This window comes from Miniopterus schreibersii (genome assembly GCF_964146895.1).
Source record: "Miniopterus schreibersii genome assembly, chromosome: 7".
Taxonomy (NCBI): Eukaryota; Metazoa; Chordata; class Mammalia; order Chiroptera; family Miniopteridae; genus Miniopterus; species Miniopterus schreibersii.
The window spans coordinates 19,874,206-19,893,310 of record NC_138108.1 but is presented as its reverse complement, the minus strand read 5'-3'; the positions used below and the strand labels follow the sequence as shown (position 1 = coordinate 19,893,310).

The following is a 19,105-nucleotide window of genomic DNA, read 5'->3' as shown; positions in this document are numbered from 1 at the left end:
ACTACCGCTGAGCCTTTCTTTGTAGCCGCTGGATGGTGGGCGCCGTGCCAAGCTGACTGGTGCTAAGTAGTGGGCTTGAAAGCAAAATTCAGACAGCAGGACCTGTGAGTAAAGCATAGCCAAGACAGAGGCAGCAACCGGCTCTGCTCAGTGTGTGGGGGCAGGGTTCATAGACTTCAACCAGTGCAGAGGGTGTGAAGAGGCGATGGTGATTTTGGGGGCAGAATTGTGGGAACTTCATTTTATCCCCTGGTCACTGTCAACACCAGCGCAATGTACCAAAGACCAGGGAATTAGGGACACTGGAGAAAAGTAAGATTAATGAGCATTCAAGGTGATGGGGGATTGGCTGTGCTATTTCCTTGCAAAACACTATTTATAATTTGCACCCAGTCTGGGCTAAGGCAAGGACTGGGCCTGTGGGGAAAGGAAGTGAGGAAAACTTAGGAACTCTTTCTCAGCCTCCCCTAGCCCAGGAGCAGCCTCTTCTTAGTCTCTTTCTATCCAACAGGTAGTAGTAGGGTTGCCTAGGAAAAAGGCATTACACTGTTCCCGTGGGTATTGCGAGCATCCTCTTGGCAAAACGCGGCACAGTTATGCAGACCATATGCACAGCACATTCCCAAATCCTTATCCAATCCCACATGCCGTAAACATGGACCCTATGATTTTCCTATAGGGTGTGTCCTCCTTATGCGTATTTATGGCATAACCACAAGGCAGAGAGCCCGTCCGCCCGCCTGATGGAGCCCATATCTCACCCATGTGCTCCCTTAGATTACCCAAATTGCTTCACGTAGATTTCCTCCAAAACCACAAGCAGAAAACGACTGCTTTTGGTTTCCCCAGCTGTATTAATAACACCCCAAACACAGACAGAGTGTTGTAAATACAATAGTAGGAGGTTCATGGATGTGTCTGTAATTATAGGCACAATTATGTACACATAAACCCAGGGAGAGGGAGGCGCAGGAAAGGCCTTGGCCAAGTTCCTGCTCACTTCTGAGATGCTGGTTCCATGAGATTGCATTAGAGGGAATGAGACTAAGACTGGTGTCAGGACAGGGGGACAGAGGTCATTGCCCTTATATATCCAAGCAAAAGCCCTTGTCTTCAGTCCTCCCTTATTTGGTAAATGTGGGCACCTCCCTTGTTGTCACAGCTCTGGTTACCTTTCTCTTAGTCACAGTGCTGCAGGGCTATTCTGATGTATTTTGAAGAAATTTTAGCTAAAAGAGAAAGTCTAGAGGATGCTAAATATATCCTGATGACCACATTGAGAATGGCAGGGTGAGAACTGGGGTGAAGAAAGGTTTGGGTCCAAGAGTTTTTAGAATTACCCCATAATGAATGGCAGAAATACACTAAGTTCGTCATATTAATGTAATGATGACCTCCAAGGGGCTTGGAGAATCCTCAGACACCAACTTATTTGCTTCCAAATTTAACCGGGTTTAAAAGACTATGGAATTGAAGCTCTCAGAGACAAGTAATTTGCCCCAAGGACAGGGGGACCTGTGGGGTCCCTGTAGAAGGCACCTGATCACCGGGCTTTGACTCCCAGGCAGGTGTTCTCAACAATCTGGTCCACACCTTGCTCACCTCTTGCACCCAGAGGGAAATTGGCTGCCTAGCTCTTCTGTCTAGAGGTGGAGAGCTGTGCATTTTCCTGGAGATCCTCTGTTACAGTGGAGATCTAAAGGCAGGTCACACCTGGACAGCATGGCTTGGAGTGCCAGGTTCAGTGTTTCAGAGTTTGGGCTCCATCCTAAAATCCTGAGAATGTAGAGTTGAAAGAAGTCACTTTGCATTTGATTTGTCCACATCCCTTGAAAACAAACAAACACTCCACTTCAAAAATTTTCTGTCCTATATTTATTTTCTAGATTAAAACGAATCATTTTGAAAGCCATTTGAGAATTTTAAAACCTCTGCAAAATGACCAGAGAGGAAGAGAGAGAGTGGTGTTGGAAAACCAAACCCCCCCTCAACAGTTGGAACCACATGGCATCTATTCCTAGATGATGAACTGTGTGATCTTGGAAATTTCTCTGAGCAGCTTTGTGCCTCAGTGTTTCCATTCACCCAAATGGATGGTGCTGCAGCTGTTGGCAGAGCACCTTGGGATCCGTAGATGGAAGGCTCTCTGCCGATATAATTAATGTATTAGATCTACAAAGCTCTTCGTGAGCAGAAGCAAGTTATCAATTTAAAAAGTAACAAGGCCCCATGGGATATTTATCTGCCTCTTTTAAAATCAGAGGTCTGGGAGGGACCTAATAAGTCATCCAGACCTCTCTCTGCATCTGATGGGCCTACACTTGCGCTGCCTGAGACAAATGTTACCCCACTCAGCCTCCTCTTAGGAGTGCCATCAATTCTTCCAATGAATAATTTTGAGTTTTCAAGAAATACCTTTTTTTTTTAATCTCCCAGTGGATGATTGGCTTCCCCTTATCCTTTTTATTGTTGTAATTGTGTTTGTTGTATATAAGATTAGGGCATGACTCAAATCGTCAGCTAGTAATGGGCACCAGCCTTCAGATGTCATGGCTATGACTGCATCATTTCACCAGGGTACGTGTGTTCAGAAGAGGCTGACACCCTTTCCAAACTCAAGTCCCCCCATTTATCTGCTCCCCCTCCATTATAACTGAGAAGAACTCAGGGCCCTAGGTAATTAAGTTTGTCGCTTATCCATTTGCCATGGGATGAGCTCAGACCTTTAGCCTCTCCACTTAGGAAGCTCAAGGGAAAATTTCATTATATGTAAGCTTGGAACCTTTTCTCTATCAGGCTCCCATGGCTGGCTTCACCCAACTCCCGTGGGTGCTGAATTGTCTCTGGGAGCTGAGACCAGCCTCACTGGCGCTTTCAGCCTTGATGCTAAATTCCCCATGCTTGCCAGGCCACTGCCATGCTCGGGGGCCAGAGGGACAGAGCCAACGAGCAAGGGATGTAGAAGGGCGCAGTGATTTCACCTGGGTTGGGAAAACATGCTCTTTGCCCTGAGCCTGGAGTCTAGGTGAGCATCAGAGCCAGCACCTCCTCTGGTAGGTCATCAGGTTCTTTGCTCTCACCATTTCCCTTCTTGGATTCGCTGAGATCCCCCCGGAAGAGGAACACGGGTGGCAGATAGGCTCAGGAACCTCACTCTCTATACCCTTTTGCTTTCTCTGCCCACCTGCAAGTTCAAAAATGTGGCAATGTCTGTTTTAGGAGGTTTTTAGTGTGGAGGGCTCTTCCCCCCAGTTAGAATGTCTGTTTGTCCCTCCACCTTTACCAGAGGATGCTGGCCATTCCCTCCAGCCCTTCATTGCTCTGATGCTCCACTCTCCCCCACCCGTCTCCTCCAGCCCCAAATCCCTGAGCGGCCCTCCTCTCCTCTCCTCCTGATGCTTTCCTGTCTCAAATCCTGAAACCCTAATCCTGTTAGTATGCTATGTTCCAGGGCTCAGCGTCTCCATGGGGGTAACATAATCCTGCAGTAAATCTAACGGCCCCACCAGGCACACACAGATGGGGATGCACACATCCCCCCCACCTCCCCCCACCTCTAGAAAGAAACCCACAGGCGTCCCCCACCCTACACCCCATGACACGATCCTGCTTCTCAGTCTCCTCCTTCACATCAGCAAAACTGCTTGATGACAAAAACAGCCCTAAAGTAAAGGAGGAGGAGACAGGAGGGCATCGTGGTCATAAATGAGCATTTGGTGGTTAGGGAACTTTCTTTGCCCTACCCCCCCTTCTTACCTCCACTTACATCCCTTCTGACTCCGTGTCTGGCCAAGTTCCCACATCCACTAGAATGAAAGCAGGTTAAAAAAAATTTTATAGTCTTTAAAGAAGAGTTTTAAGAGAGAAATGTCAGGACCGTGATTTACAAAAAGGAGGCAAAAATGTCCATTACATTAACATCATTTTCCTTGAGTGCAACAGCCCCCTCCACACACACACACACTACCCCTTGCCTGTTTGGTGCAACAAATTAATTAAACAGGATGGCATTCATTGATTAACAATTTATTTTCACATGTTGATCCGATGGCTGGTTTTAGAGAAAATACAGGGGAAGGGGGTGGAGAGCGGAGACGGGCCGTGGATTCTGCAGTGAAGATGCATCAGCACAATTGTTTCTGAGACAGATTTTTAAAGGGTGCTGCTCCTGGTTTCCCCAGTTCCTGCCACCTCTCTTTCCCCCCTGTTTTGTCTTCCTCCTTCAGTGTCTGTGCAAAGTAGGTTGAAAAGGAGAGCTTGGGGTGCAATGAAACATTTATTAGTGGAGAGAAGTATTTTTATTTTTTTAAAGAAAGGAGTGGAAGAAAATCTCCTGCACACTTCCTACCTCAGGGCCCGAGCGCTGTGCTGGCTTTGAAAATTTTCCTGCTTTCTTCGCAGTCCCTGGAGCTGGCTGCGTTCAGATATTTACAGGAAAGTAGAAATAAACTGTAGGTCGCACCATAGGTAATGAAGAGACCGGCATGTGCAGACTGAACACCGAATCCCTACTCGAGCAGGAGGCAGTGTCCACACTCAGCCTGCATCTTCGGTCAGGGGCTTGCTTGTCGAGGAAGGTTGAACGGCCAGGCACCGCCGTGAGCCTGCTCCGCTCGAAGGCTTTGACGGACGTGGGCACCGCCGCTGACCTGCCACCTGGATGTTGGTGGCAGACATTAATAGAGTATAAGAAAGGGACTGAGACCTGGCAGAAAACCCCTCCCAGAGGCCTTTAGGGGCAGGCAGGCTGAAATACTCACTGTTCTCAGCAGTGCCAAAGTCACTGCATAGTGATGCTCTCTGGCTAGATATTTCTTTATATATAATCTCCTTTCTTTTACATAGTATTACAGTTCATGCCTTATGAGCTCACAGACATGGTCAAAACATGTTGATTTTCTTTTCCTGGTTTGGGGTGGGAGGAGGAGGGGAGGTATAGATAAAAATAAAACTGGGATGTTGGATAGCAGCCAATTTAATTGGCAGGTGCCCCCCTCCCCCAGAGGTGCAAATCAGAAAATCCTACGAGGTGCTGCTGGTTTCAGATCCTGTCTCACAGAAAATCAACCAAAGGTCTCAAGGATCAATTGGAAAGTGTTGGATTATGTTCAGAATTCAGCGAGGCACCAAATGGATTATACAAACTGCTTTGTGCCCTGAATTGTTTTTCAGACTTGGTTTACAGAGATACATTTAAAGAAATCTTTATGTTCAACATAGCTTTGATATCTGTATAATATAAAGATTTTCCTCTTCTATTCCCACCTCTTAAGAAAGCTAAGGTCACCTTGAACATACTTCTGGTTTTCCTTTGGGTGGTAAGGCAACCATATTAGCATTTTTCTTTTAAAATTAACAGAAACGTATGCCATCTGTGACATCCAGCTTTTAAAGCAGATGTTATCATTTGATCATCGCATTTGATACATGCCTGTCTCTGTACCTCATGCTGACAATCCACTGAGTTTTCTCAGCCTTAGGGACATGCACTGCAAAGTTATGGCTTGAAAATTTCTGGCCTCGAGGTTTGACTTGGGAGCCAGTGGTTTTCAGGACTGGAACTCTCCCGATTTAACACAGACCCATTTGTTACTCGTGACATAGCTTCCACTCGAACATCTGTCCTGGGTGTTGTGCAGGCACTGGAGCCAACAGGGAGGGCCGGTGGACTTTATAGTATCTATCGGCAAGCCTGTTATTGACTTTATTTTCCTGAAAGAGAAGCCAGGGTATCTAAGGTTTATTGATTTGCCTATAGTGATTCAGTGAGTCGGCAGAGACTAGGGAGTAAGACCAGTTTCTTGGCACCATTTCCCGTGGACACAACCCCTTACCTTACAATGCCTAGACTGGAAGCCAAGAATCCATCTCAGAGAATTTGATCAGAAAACATATGAAGGGTGATTCGGAAACCACAGAAGCATTGAGAAAGTCATAAAGATGTATAATATATGATAGCATTTACCAGCTATAAATAGGGAGGTGCAGGGAAAACAATAGAGACCTTGTCAATCCATTGGGTCAGGAGAAATAGAAAGTGCTTAATATTTCATTAAAAATGGATTCTCATAAATTGCATGTTGATATCTTTGGGCAAAAGACAATATGTAAGGACCAAGGTGTTATTTAGTACTCTTTGTTATTAATAATTTGAACTGTTATTGAACCAAAATATCCACAAGGTACACTCTCCCTCTGAGTGGGGTACTCACCGTGTGTTCTGGGCACCATTGTAAAAGTATAAAACCCACAGAACTTGTCCACAAATGCACCGAGGCTATAAGATGCCCTGTTACAAAGTGGACACTCCCAGAGCAGTGCTAGACTGGAAACTCTTGTGAAGGAAGCCTCAGAATCTGGGGGCCAGAAAGGACCTTACAAATCAACTCATACAATCCCCTCATTTAATAGAGGAGGAAGTTGGGGCCCACACTTTTGAGCTAATTAACAGTAGAGTCTGTTCCCTGACTCGTAGTTCAGTTGTGTTTGGATTTTTGGGAGAGTTTTCCCACTATGCCACACTCAGAATGAAAGGTGTATGTATAAATAATTTACTAAAATAAGAAGGCATTCCTTCAGCAAAGGGTCCAAATTGCAGAGGGCAGATATGAGCACAAGATCAAAAACAAACAAGAAACCAAGAAGGAACTGGCCTTGGAAACATGAAGGGTCATTTGAGGTCACGTGGAAAGAGCCTCATTTGGTTCCCGGGGTGGGAGAAGCTGAGCAAAATGGAATGGCAGAGTGAAGTTCAATTTGAGCAGCCAGGTTGATGGCCTGGGACAGATAAACCCAGTGTGTGCCTCCCTTGTCACTGATGTCGCTGTAGGCAGAGACCTGGGGTGCTCCCTCAAAGCCTGTGACCACGTGCACCCATGGGGAGACCAGCCTTCTCCCCGGACGTGTGTGCACACACATGCAGCCACACTCACACACTCGCCAGCCTCCCAAAGGCAGTCCAAAGACACAGTCATTTCCTTACTAAGGTGGGGGGAGAAAGGTTCCTTGGAATGATCTGCCAAGGCTGAGAGATGAAGGGGTCAGATAAGATAAAACTGGGTATTAGAAACACATACGACGTGCTGTGTTTCTGAACAGGACCAGCGTGGCCCGTGTGCTGTGGATTGCAGCTGTGTTAAAGTTCAAATCCACTCAACACTCCAGTGACCTATCACATGGCCAATCAAGCCCCCACCCCTCCAACTCCGTAGCCTCTGCTGACGAGGCCACACGCAGTCACTGTCATGGTCCTCAGGGAGCTGGCCAGTGGTGGCCCCCACTGCTCACAGCACCTGCGGAAATAAGCAGAGCACTGCACTTGCTGCTTCCTTGCCAAAGCAACACAGAAACGAGCACAGCCTCAGCTGCACGCTGATGTCTAAGCGAACTAATTAACCTTCCCTGAATGGGCTCGGTCCCTCTGTCCCCGGAGCATCCGAGTACTTGATGAGCACCCAGGAAGCTAAGGAATGGGCAGGGTGAGGCCGGGGCCTTCCAGGGCCTTGTTCCCCCTCCGGTCGTCCCTCTCTGAGGTTAAGAGCCTCAGGCTCCTTTCTCCACCTCTCTCTGAAGGTCTTCTCCCAGGTGTCTGGCTCTCACCCTCTTTCCGTGTGCTTCCTGGGCCCTTCTTTGTCTCTTCTAGCCCCTCTTTGGGCTCAGTCACTAAGCATAAAGCAACCAGAGTGACCCTGGGAGAGATGCGTGGTTGAGGGTCCTGCCTCTGTGCTCCCTGTGGTCAGCAGGGCGGCCGAGGCAGAAGCTGACAGCCTCGGGACCAGGACAGGAGGCTCCCCGGGATTCGGTGGGCTTAGCACCGGAACAAGAGGTTTAAACAGAATATGGTGGGCTGGTGACAACCTCCTTCTTCCTCTCCTTTCCTCTATTTGTCTTAAGCAAACCACTTCTCATTTGGTTGCAAAAGGTGCGATGTCTCTTAACCCTTCACCCTCACCATCAGGGATGTGCTGTATATTAAATGGCTCTGACTTTGGACCTTAGCAAGCAGGGAATATGGGGGGGTTCCAGGTTGCCAGATGGCAGAGCTCCTAGTTACACCTCCTGGGGAAGAGAGGACCACGTTGTTCGTTAGCTCTGAGCTTCCGGCTGCCCTTTGCTGTTACCCAGGGCATTCTCAGTTGGGATTATAAACACACCGGGAGCAGCAGCTCTGCCTCCATTCAGTCTGCACTTGGAGACCAGAAGGGCTCCATGACTCCTAGCCACCAACACAAACACTGCAAGTGTGTTAAAAGAGATAAGAGCCTACCTAGGAAACTACAGCCTAAAACCATGGCAAGGGCTTTGCATCCAGACAGATATCTCTGAGCCTCAGTTTCCTCATCAATAAAGTGGGAATAACATTTAACCTGTGGGGTGTTGTGGATATGATTGTCTTTATGAAGTGTAGGCTCGAATATTCGAATATATCAGCTTCCCAGCCCTGTCAATGAACAAACACCTGGCACGTTCCAGGTTTCATAAGCTGAAGCATCTACCAACTCTCACCCAGGAGAAACTGCTGGCTGTTGCAGAGTTGGCTGTGAGCAGATTTATAGTGACTTGGTTGTTATAGCTATGACAGGTATGATTTAAACATTGATGGCTGGTTAGTTGGTCTTTCACCCCACCCTTATCCAGGAAACCAAGAGAAACTCACATATACTTACTCCAGCTACTTTTTTTATGGAGAGCACACACAAGAAAGCATAAGGTCCATATGGCAGTTATTGATTCGGGCCATCTGGTAAGCTAGGACTCGCTCCCACCATGTTGGATTAGAAGCTATTCCGAAAAGCCTTTCCTCCCATAAGAGATGCATTGGTCAGATGGGGACAGGGATGGATTTCATTATAGGGCGGGGACTACAGCGAAGGGAAGCCAGAACAGGACTCCAAGGGGACCGTCTGCAACCCTGACCTACAACAAAGACCAGAGAACCAGGAACATGTTGATTGACACAGGGGCACTGGGGGTAGACGGTGCCCCCCCCCTCTCACCCATTCATGGCGCAAGGAGGCCTCTAAGTAACTAACAAAACAATTGTGAAGCACTTCACAGTTATTAAATACTCTGCAAATATTACTATACGCCTGCAACATGGGGAAGGAGGAGAGTCAAGTTCAAGCTAGTGAGTGAGGTCCGCTAGCCCTACAGGATGACATTTCTGCTCCATTTTTAAAGGATATCCTACATTTTTTTCCTTCTTGCTCAGCTTCTGAAGTGTTTTCCTTTTCAAGGCTCCTTCCTCTGCTAGCTCTCAGCCCAGAGGCACAATTTTCCTTGCCTCCAAAAGTTTTTGTGAAGACCACTTATTGTTTTCAAGTTAGAGCTCTGTGAGAAATTAAATTTTTTTCATGGTGCTGCTAAAAAAGCCCCAAACAACAAACCCACTGGTTATTTTTAAACTTGAGGGAAATAAAACTCAACAGAATTTTTCTACCCTCTTCAAAGGCTGCACCGTTGGCCCAACTACAAATGGGGATGCTATTGATGTGATTCTGCATCTTATGTTGCAGGTGTTCCAAGCCAACAACGACGCCACGGAAGTGGTTTTGAACAGGCTGCACACGCCGCTGCTGACGAGGTTCATCAGGGTCCGCCCCCAGACCTGGCACTCGGGCATCGCCCTCCGGCTGGAGCTCTTTGGCTGCCGGGTCACAGGTGAGGTGGGGCTCCAGTGAGGTTGGGGAGCTGATTACATCCAGGGCTCTGCTCTCTCTTTCAGCCCTCTTCCAACAGCATGATCGCACCATGTGACCTTTCGAGAAGGATTGGCTCAAGGGCTCAAGTCCTAGCAGAATTCCTCCATTCATTCATTCGTTCATTCAGTATATGTTCATTAAACGCCTACTATTTCTAGTAGCTAACATTTATTGAATGCTTATGTACCAGGTTCCATTCTAAGCACTTAGGTGTGTTATCTTTTAGAATCTTCATAAAGACTCTATGAGGTAAGTGTTATTATTCTGTCCATTTTACAGATGAGAAAACCAAGACTTAGAGACTTAGGTCCCCCAGCCACTAAGCGGTGGATCCAAGGTTTGAAACTAGGCAGTTTGAATTCAGAGTCCAGGTCTCAAATAACACTTTCTGCTGCCTCACCTGGGGGCCAAGAGCTATGCAGGGTGGTATGGATACACTGATGAGCTCACTGACCCAGCTCTGTGGGGACAGCTGGACAGGCTGGGAGGACATAGTAAGAAACAAACAAACCCATAAATAGAGATAAATCAAAACTATGACAAGGAACATTGTAGGGGACTTGACCCAATCTTGGAGGTCAGGGAGGAGGAGGACTTCCTTGAGGAGGTGGTGACTAAGCTGAGGGCAAAGGGCACACAGGCATTAAAAACTGGAAGGAAAGTTCACCAGGGAGTGATCACAGCTTGCTCATGGCACAGGAACAAGAAGGACCAAAAGAGAAAGTGAGGGGGTGGGCATGGAATGCGAGCTGAGACCCCAGGGGTGCAGTGTGGAGGGCAGATTGGAAGGACCAGAGTGGGAGCTGGGATAGTGATCGAGGCTGGTGCAGTGGTGTGCGTGAGAGAAGACGGTGGCTGGACCCGCCCCAGCTGTGTATGAACAGTCTGAACCCTTCACCTTGTAGACTAAGCCCAGAGCAAGCAAGTTGCTTCTTTGGCCTGGAAGAGTCTTCAGTGCACATCTGGCCCCATCCTGTCCCATAATCATCCCAGCTCTGAAAGGGAGTGCTCCATGGCAGGACCTTGTTTTAAGCTTCGAGTTAAAATACCTCGCATTTATACAGTCTGCATATTCCACATGCCTTCTTTGCATACCAAATCATCTATTGTCTCTAACAGCCCTTGAGGTGAGTGGGGCAGAAAACCAAGCCTCAAAGAGGATAAGCAGTTTGCCCAAAGTCGCCCAACAAGGAGGCAGCAGAACCATGAACTGAACCCACGTTTTCTCAATATAAATTCTCTGCTCTTTTCTCCTTTGCACAAAGACTTGGCTTCCCTCTTATGGGAGTGGTTCACCCTAACCCCATGTAGGAGACGGTTTTCTGTTCCCTTCACATTGCTGTTCCAGGTCAGCACAGCCTAACCAGCAAGGACTTAGTTAAAACTCATTTTCTGGAAAATAGAAAAGAGAGAACCAGGGGATTTGAAGAGTTGGGACCACCTGGAGGGTCTGTAATTCAGTTTACAAGTGTCTAATGTGCACTGACAGTGGACCCTATCTTCTCCACTCACTCATTTGCTCCACAAATATTTATTGGAGGCCTGCTGTGTGCCAGGCCCCATGCTGGGAGCTGGGGCCAGAGAAGTGAGCAAAGCAGATGGGATCTCTAACATCACGGAACTTTCAGGCTAGTGGGCAGGATAGCTAATTAACAAAGACAAGTACTGGATCATTATAAACGAAGATGTGTGTCAGGAGAAAAAGAACAGGGTGCTCTGAGAAAGAGTGACCGAAGGGACCTCATTGACTCTCGATTGAAAGTTTCGGGACAGCCTTTCTGAGGGTGTGACACTTAAGCACTGAGGATGAGGAAAGGCTAGTCTGGCGGCCACGGAAGGGAAGAGCGTTCGGGGCAGCAGGAGCAGCCGGTGGGAAGGAGAGGAGGCAGTAAGGAGCTGTGATAACACCTGCCGAAGTAGAGATCTGACCCCAGCAAGGTTTCCATCCAATTGGGAAAACAGTCACCCAGGAAACAGTGCTCAGCTGAGCTCCCCACTGTGCTCACTGCCTCTGGGAGAGTCATTGGGGACTGGCGCCACCAACAGCTATAGGAGGGTGCTTAGCTAACAGCGTTAGATGCTTAGACATGTCAGGCGCTGGGCTGTGAGCTTTTATATAGTCACTGACAGAATCCTCACAACGACCTCCAAGAGGTAAGGACTACTGTTAATCCTCCTTTAGACCTGGGGAAACTGAGGCACAGGGCCATTCAGTCATTTGTCCAAGGTCATGCAGCTAGTAAGTGGCAGAGCAAACATGAACCCAGACAGCCTGGCTCCCAGGCTCGGCTCTCAGCCACAGCACTATTCTACCTTGAAGTGCAAGGAAAGTAGTGCTGACTTTAAAGTGTTCGATACCGGTTGGTTGGTTTTTTTTTCCAGCTCCCTACCGATGGGGGTGGTCCCCGGTTGGTATGGTGTCGGCCCTGACCTCCTGTATCTTCCTCCCTTCTCCGCAGACGCCCCCTGCTCCAACATGCTGGGGATGCTCTCGGGCCTCATCACCGACTCTCAGATCTCGGCTTCATCCACTCGCGAGTACCTCTGGAGCCCCAGTGCCGCTCGCCTGGTCAGCAGCCGCTCGGGCTGGTTCCCCCGGATCCCGCAGGCCCAGCCGGGTGAGGAGTGGCTTCAGGTGGACCTGGGAGTGCCCAAGACGGTGAAAGGCGTCATCATCCAGGGGGCCCGAGGAGGAGACAGCATCACTGCGGTGGAAGCCAGGGCGTTTGTGCGCAAGTTCAAAGTCTCTTACAGCCTAAACGGCAAGGACTGGGAATACATCCAGGACCCCAGGACCCAGCAGCCGAAGGTAGGCCATTCCTGGAGGACTCTGTCACCTTAAGTCGGGGTTGCTGGTTTCCCATCTAGACAGTCCTCACCAAACCCCTATAATCCAATATAACAGATATTAATTAAGAGATTACTCTGTGCCAGGCACTGTGCTAAATGCCTTATTGTAATCATTATTATTTTAATCCTTACAACATTTTTAGAAGGTAGACCCTTTGTCACTCCCATTTCAGAGATGACAAACTGAGGCTTGATGTCATGCCCAGGATCACACAGTGTACCTGAGGTAGTTCCATGGTACAGACCCCATAAGTCTGACTCCAGAGCCCAAATGCTTCTCTGTAAAGTTCGGCACCCCTCGTACTCTCATTCAGATAAAGTTTCCTTCGAATTGGCCAGATATCCAAAGGAGATGTGGTTTTTGGAGACTAAACTATAGAAACAAGGGATTTACTTCCAAAAACAACTGTGTTTTTCTGACTGTTGCTGCCCTCCTTTACAGTTTCCTAGTCTTGACTCTTAGATCTTTCCTGCCTCTCGTACTGAGGCTGGGGAGGCGCCAGAGAAACCTGCTCCAGGCCTGAAGTGCAGGCCAGTGTAGCCCCTCAGCCGTCAGAGAGGAGTGGAGGGCACAGAGGAGCCCCAGGAAGGAGAGAAGACATGGAGTCTCTTCTCTAGGTCAATTTCCCGGTTAGCCAGGCTTTCCCGTCCTCATTTCTAAGTTACCCCTAGTTTTCCTCAGAAAAGCAGGGCCCCTAGCAAGGAAAGGGTATCACATGTCCCTGTTTAGCCCCTTTACTGAGCAAATGTTTTCATTCTTAGTGCAGAGGCGAGGGCTGGGCTGGAGGTTTTGCAATGCTGATGTAAGCTCTCAGCTCACAATTCCAGAGGCTAGAAAGGCTCAGGGCTTGGTAACCGGAACCTCCAGTGGATGGAGCAGAAATTGGACCACAGGCTTCCCCAGGGAGAGCTGACCCTGACTCTTCTTAACCATTGTGGGGGCCTGGGAAAGGAGATGATCTTAGCCAGGGTCAGAGCCTGCCTTCCCTAGGACAGCGCCCCCCCCCCCCTGCTTTGGGAACTGTAGACCCAGGGCATCCTGTAAAGTGGGGTGGTTCTGCAGCATTCCTGGTGCTAATCAGCCACAGCCCCTGGCTCTCCGCACACCATTTCCCTAAATCAGTAGCTCCCAGGTGTGCTCTGGGCTGGGTCCCCCACCTAACTTCAACCAGGGAGACCCCAAAGTCTTCAGGTATATGTTTTGGGGCTCTAAGTGAGTTTTCTTTTAATAGGATTGCCTCCATTAAGCAAAAGTTTGGGTAACACAGTCTTTATCAATGTGTGACCAGAAGGCATTGTTGTTCTAGAGAAAGGGACGGAACTTGGACCTATCAGTCAACTGAGACTTCCTAAATCTAGACTTTCAATCATTAGAAAAATAACTAGATTAGAACTTCTTTTTCTAATAAACTGAGAACCTCAGAACAGGCAAGGCAGCCTAAACTCCCTTCTCTCTGGCTAAGTCCAGCGTAAAGACTCATTCGGAGCCAAATTCTTTTCTGAGCCCTCAGTTTCAGTCCCAGGATAGAAGACAGGACCTGGCAATCGCCACTTAGACCTGCTTTCCATGTTCTGGGCCTCTAACCACCTTCAAGTGAACACGAGCATTGGTTGGTCTGAGGATAGAGCTTCCAGGGACTGTAATGTCCAGTGACCACAAATCAACTATGACATTGCTTTCTGGTTGGATGGGATGTGAAGGGTAGGAAGGAGAAGGGGGGAAGAAGAGGGTGAGGGAGCAGGGTATCCCCCATAAGAAGGACTGAGCAGCCTGTCTCCCCTGCAGCTGTTTGAAGGGAACATGCACTACGATACCCCTGACATCCGAAGGTTCGACCCTGTGCCTGCACAGTACGTGCGGGTGTACCCCGAGAGGTGGTCCCCAGCAGGAATTGGGATGCGGCTGGAGGTGCTTGGCTGTGACTGGACAGGTAAGGCCCTGGCTTCTTAAGATGCCCTGGAAGGAGATCAGACCATGGAGTGGATGGGGACAGAGGGGACACCCATCTTGGTTGAAGCCCTATCAGCCTGAAACCCTGCACCCCTGCCCACCCTGGGCTCTGCCATGTTCTCCTGCCTCAGACCATGGGCACTGCAGCCTCTGGTCTTGAGACAGTTTCTCAAGGGAGGTGCTTTGTCATTTTTAAAGGATCGTTTCAGCTCCCCAACCCGAGCCTCTCAAAAACAAATCATAACCACACACCACCCACCCAAATTCAATTAGATCCTGACTCTTCAGGCCAGGGAGCTGTGGCTGTTGATTTAGGGAAGAAAAAAAAAAAATCCTCATGATAATAAAGTAATCGGTTTATGTCTGAATCTGGCCTCCAGATGTCAGTGGCTAGGAGACTTCATTTTCGTTGCGAAGCCACATCTGTAAAAGGCATTCATTTGCTCAGGAGGGACCCTGTTGCTGGGGACTTCTTCCCAGTGTGTGGCAGGAGATTGCTCATTCCTGCCCCTGCCAGGCAGCCGGGTGGAGGGAGAGCCTCTAATTCCCCGTGACAAGGAGCAGGCCCGCTGAGCATGCCCACCCTTTGCTGGGAAGCGCCCTGTCCTTTTGAGTCAGACCCCACCTTCCCTCTGGGCACTGGCCCTCCTCCCTCTACAGAACTGGCACTGGGTCTCCCCTGGAGCTCACTCACTGCCTGCCAAAGGAGCTCGGGGCAGCCCCACGAGCCCCACGCCGGCAGGAGTGGCAGGTGGGCTGAGCCTTCCTGCTCCTCTCCACCGGGGCCCCAGGTATCTCCATTTTCCTGCCTGTGCTCTACCTGTCACCAGCTCCCCGGCAGGGCATGGTGAAGGATTAATAAGGGCATGTCAGAGAAGTGCTTTTGGCTCCCAGGGAGAAAAGTGCCCCCTGCATGCCCGCTGCGATGGTGCAGAGGAGGAGACCTGTTGAGGCACACAGGTGGGAATTGGCCCAAATTAGCCTCCCCCCGGCGTGAAGGCAGCCCCAGTGAACACAGTAGTGGGAGGACACTCTACTCCCATTAGGTAGGACTGAGGCCAAGTTTCCCTGCCGCCTGCTGACTGTGTGCCACCTGTCCACTTGAGGTGCTGAAAACTGTCCCTCCCACAGCGACACAAGCTGGTGGCTTTTATGGCCTCTTTGGAATCAGAGGGTTAGAGATTCGGGGGACCCGGGAGCTTCTAGGCCAATGGCTTTCCAATGATTTTAACCACCATCACAATTTAAAATAAATTTATAAATGATCCACTTGACTTACAAGCACATGTGTGCGTGCATACACACACACATAAGTGCACACACGTGTTTGCCTGTGGGGAACAGTGTGTCACTAAGTGCCTGGATTCCAGTGACAGATTGCCATGTACAAGTCCTGCCTTTGCCGACCACTGGCGGCATAACCTCAGACACGTTACTTCACCTCTCAACATCTCAGTTATATTGGCTAAAAAATGGGGGTGATAATGATATAGCGATACCCCCAGGGTTATTAGGAGAAATCAGTAAATAATGCATATCAAGTACTTAGACTGCTGTGCCACACCTAATAAACCTGTTAGGATAAGTAAATCTGACTGAAACGAAAGGTTCCGAAGGCAGTGTTCATCCCTGCCATGTGCGTGCACTCTGAAATACTATAGTTGCTATTTTTAAAATGCTGGTCACGGCCCATTAAATTGATTCCACAACCTACTAATGAGTGTGACATACAATTTGAAAAAATCACAAATCTGAGCCGGCGCCTCTTTCACAGACAAAGAAACTGAGTCCCAGAGAGAGGAAGAGCCTTGGCAGAGGTCGTTCAGCTAGCTGGGGGCTTTCTCACACTTCCCTCCTCTCCTCGGCCCCTCTGGGCCATGCCGCCCCCAGCCCGGCCCTGCTGTATGACCAGCCGGACAGTTGCAGATGGCCTTTCCCACTTACTGCTCCCCCACCCCAACCTGGCCCAAATTACACTGGTGATGGTCAGCAACAGGTTTCTCATTTCAAAGTCCTGCCTGGCTGTTCCTCAGAAGATCAGAGTTGGGGCTTGTTACCCTCTGCCCAGACTCCCTCCCTTTGAAGTCTCAGACATCTGGTTTCAATTGTAGTTTAACGGGCAGTTACCTCGGAGCGCCCAGTACAAACACAGTGGACACAGAGGCCGGCTGCTGTTTCCTCACTGCCAGTCACACGCCCTGCCCTCCCGTGGCCTCACCAGCCCCTGTGCCCCTGCATTTAGCATCATCTCCACCAACCAGCTTGTCCATTCTGCTAGCTAACATTTCCAGAAACTGCTCTCCTAGGGCATGTGGCTTTCTGGCTTGTCACATGTCCATGCGTTTGTGCAACTCATCCTTAGTTCGCTTCTTCATTACTACCCCAGAAGGATCCCAGGGAAGATAATGGGCTGGGCTCAGTCGCTGCAGCTAAATAATTTGACAGGGCTGCTTCACCTGTTCGCTGGTGTGTGTTTCAAATGATTTCTTCTTGCCTTGCTGCCCAGAGTTTGCTTTACAATTGAGTTCGAGGTTCTGTGACACGGTGACAAATTTGAACTTACAAATTAGGACGCTTCGAGGTTATTTGCTATTTACTGTGAGCAAGAGGCAGACACGGCGAAGAGAAGTCTGAAAGGTTATGTGAGTAGTATTTAATAGCAGAAAGATGGGAAGTGGAGCGTGAAAAAGCTATTCAGCGTATTTAGCGAGTCCCTTCAGCTCCTGGCTTTATTAAATGGTATCCTGAAGGGGGCCTGACAGAGAAGCCCAATCACACACAATAGTGCCGAGGAACAGGTATAGAAATGGAGGAACAATGCCGGGGCGTATGCGGGTAGTCTCCTTGGAGTGCAGTTCTGGGATGAAGACCCCACCCCACAACACACGGACTTGAACACCAGTTACCAGAACTTCTTTTTGTCCCACTAAGGGCCTGACTCACAGTTTCATTCATTTCCTAAATGGTGGCTGAATGAAGGATGGGCATGAACAAATAACAAGTGAATGGGCAGGTGAATGAATCACTAGGTCAGAACTGACTGCCTGCAGCCAGGTTTGGCCCAGCCCTGTTTTGTTGCATTCTGCTTGTTATAGTATTTTGAATAAGTAGCCAACATTGATAAGTCTGGAGGTTTTCCATGGGAATTTTGGATTCGTGTGGGGGAGGGGGGATTTTTTTTCAAGATGTGGGCTACCTCCCCACCCTTCCCCACCCTCGCCCCTCGGGGCCTCAGTCTGCTGGAGCCAGTCATACTGGCCTCCTTTAAATCAGGCATGCAAACTTCTGTCCCACACTTCACTCTCCCCCACACCCAGTGCCCTGGCCTCCCTTACAGTAGCTGTTTGCACTTAGGAAGCTTTGGAATCTGCCACACCTTGACCTAAAGGCACAGCCCCACATTATTTCCACCAAGTGAGGTCTGGGTGGCTTCGATTTCATATTCCTTTCCATTCCCTTTTGTGCAAATGTGAACCAGTGTCTGCGGCCACACCTTCCAGGCTTCTGGCTTTGGTGATTGTGCCTTCTAGATCGGGTTAGCTGTGGTTCAGAAAGTTCTGTCTGGCTCAGAGAAAGAGGAAAAGAGAAAGTCTACTCCACCGGAAAGCAGGAGTGAGGCGGAAGGCATGTCAGCTGCCACCCCAGGGGAAGTGCACAGATAGGCATTGTCCACAGAATGGAAGCTCACTCTGTTGAGCACCGAGATGTTCTCAAACTGTTTTGGATGGGCATTACTCATTGTGTGTACTTGCCCACCCGCACTTGTCTCTTAGAAGAGCACCCAGAGCCTGGGCTAGCCCTGCCTCTGGGTCAACATCGCCCACATTCATTCCTGCGTTGTGTGGCCTTCCTGCCGGCCTCGGGGCCTCTGCTGGGCAGTAAGGAGCACGGGTTTGCATCGGGGCCTCTGTCAGGGCTGTTTCTGCAGCTTTGGCCTGTTTTCGTTCAGCTTGGACAATGCTCCTGACGTCACTGACAGCACACAGAGGTGACCTCGGGAGTGTGTGTGTGTGTGTGTCTTTGTTTTCTTTCCTTTACCTTTCTCTGATAGCCCACACTTAGAGAAGAAACCTAGATTTTGGCATCTTCCTTGTGCATTTCAATGCAGACCACTGCATGCAGCACTCACTCCCCGGCCTTTCCCTTCATACAGACTCGAAGCCCACGGTAGAGACGCTGGGACCCACAGTGAGAAGTGAAGAGACCACCACCCCATATCCTATTGACGAAGAGGCCACAGAGTGCGGAGAGAACTGCAGCTTTGAGGATGGTGAGGATCTGGGTCAAAGTTCTATTTCATGCAGGATGGCACAGGTGCCAACCAGTGGGGGTGGAGGCTGACCTATGGCTGGGACCTGGGGATCCCCTGGGTCAGAGGTCAGGGAGGCGTGGATACTCAAGGGCTTGGGGCAGTAGCCTTTTACAACCCATCTGGAAGCATTCAGTATTGGAACAACCTATACAGCCCTATGGGCACGAACCCACTGGTCATCAGCTGAGATAAGGGTCCATTTAAAGACGACTCCTCTTTGGAGAAGTCTTCTTCTCTAGCCCTCACTCCGCACCTTCAGAATCCACAGCTGTGACCCTTTTTCCTATGAAG

General features: G+C 49.3%; 1 protein-coding gene across 4 annotated transcripts in view; it reads left to right on the top strand.

Annotated features, from left to right (window-relative positions):
- Positions 1-19,105, top strand: part of NRP2 (neuropilin 2) — a 113,022-nt gene that overhangs the window by 47,642 nt on the left and 46,275 nt on the right. For all 4 annotated transcript variants that reach the window (XM_081142238.1, XM_081142237.1, XM_081142240.1 and 1 more), the window contains exons 8-11: positions 9,516-9,660; positions 12,161-12,510; positions 14,338-14,482; positions 18,656-18,772. In XM_081142238.1, coding sequence (XP_080998364.1) covers positions 9,516-9,660; positions 12,161-12,510; positions 14,338-14,482; positions 18,656-18,772 — 757 coding nt within the window. The remainder of the gene's footprint in view (positions 1-9,515; positions 9,661-12,160; positions 12,511-14,337; positions 14,483-18,655; positions 18,773-19,105) is intronic.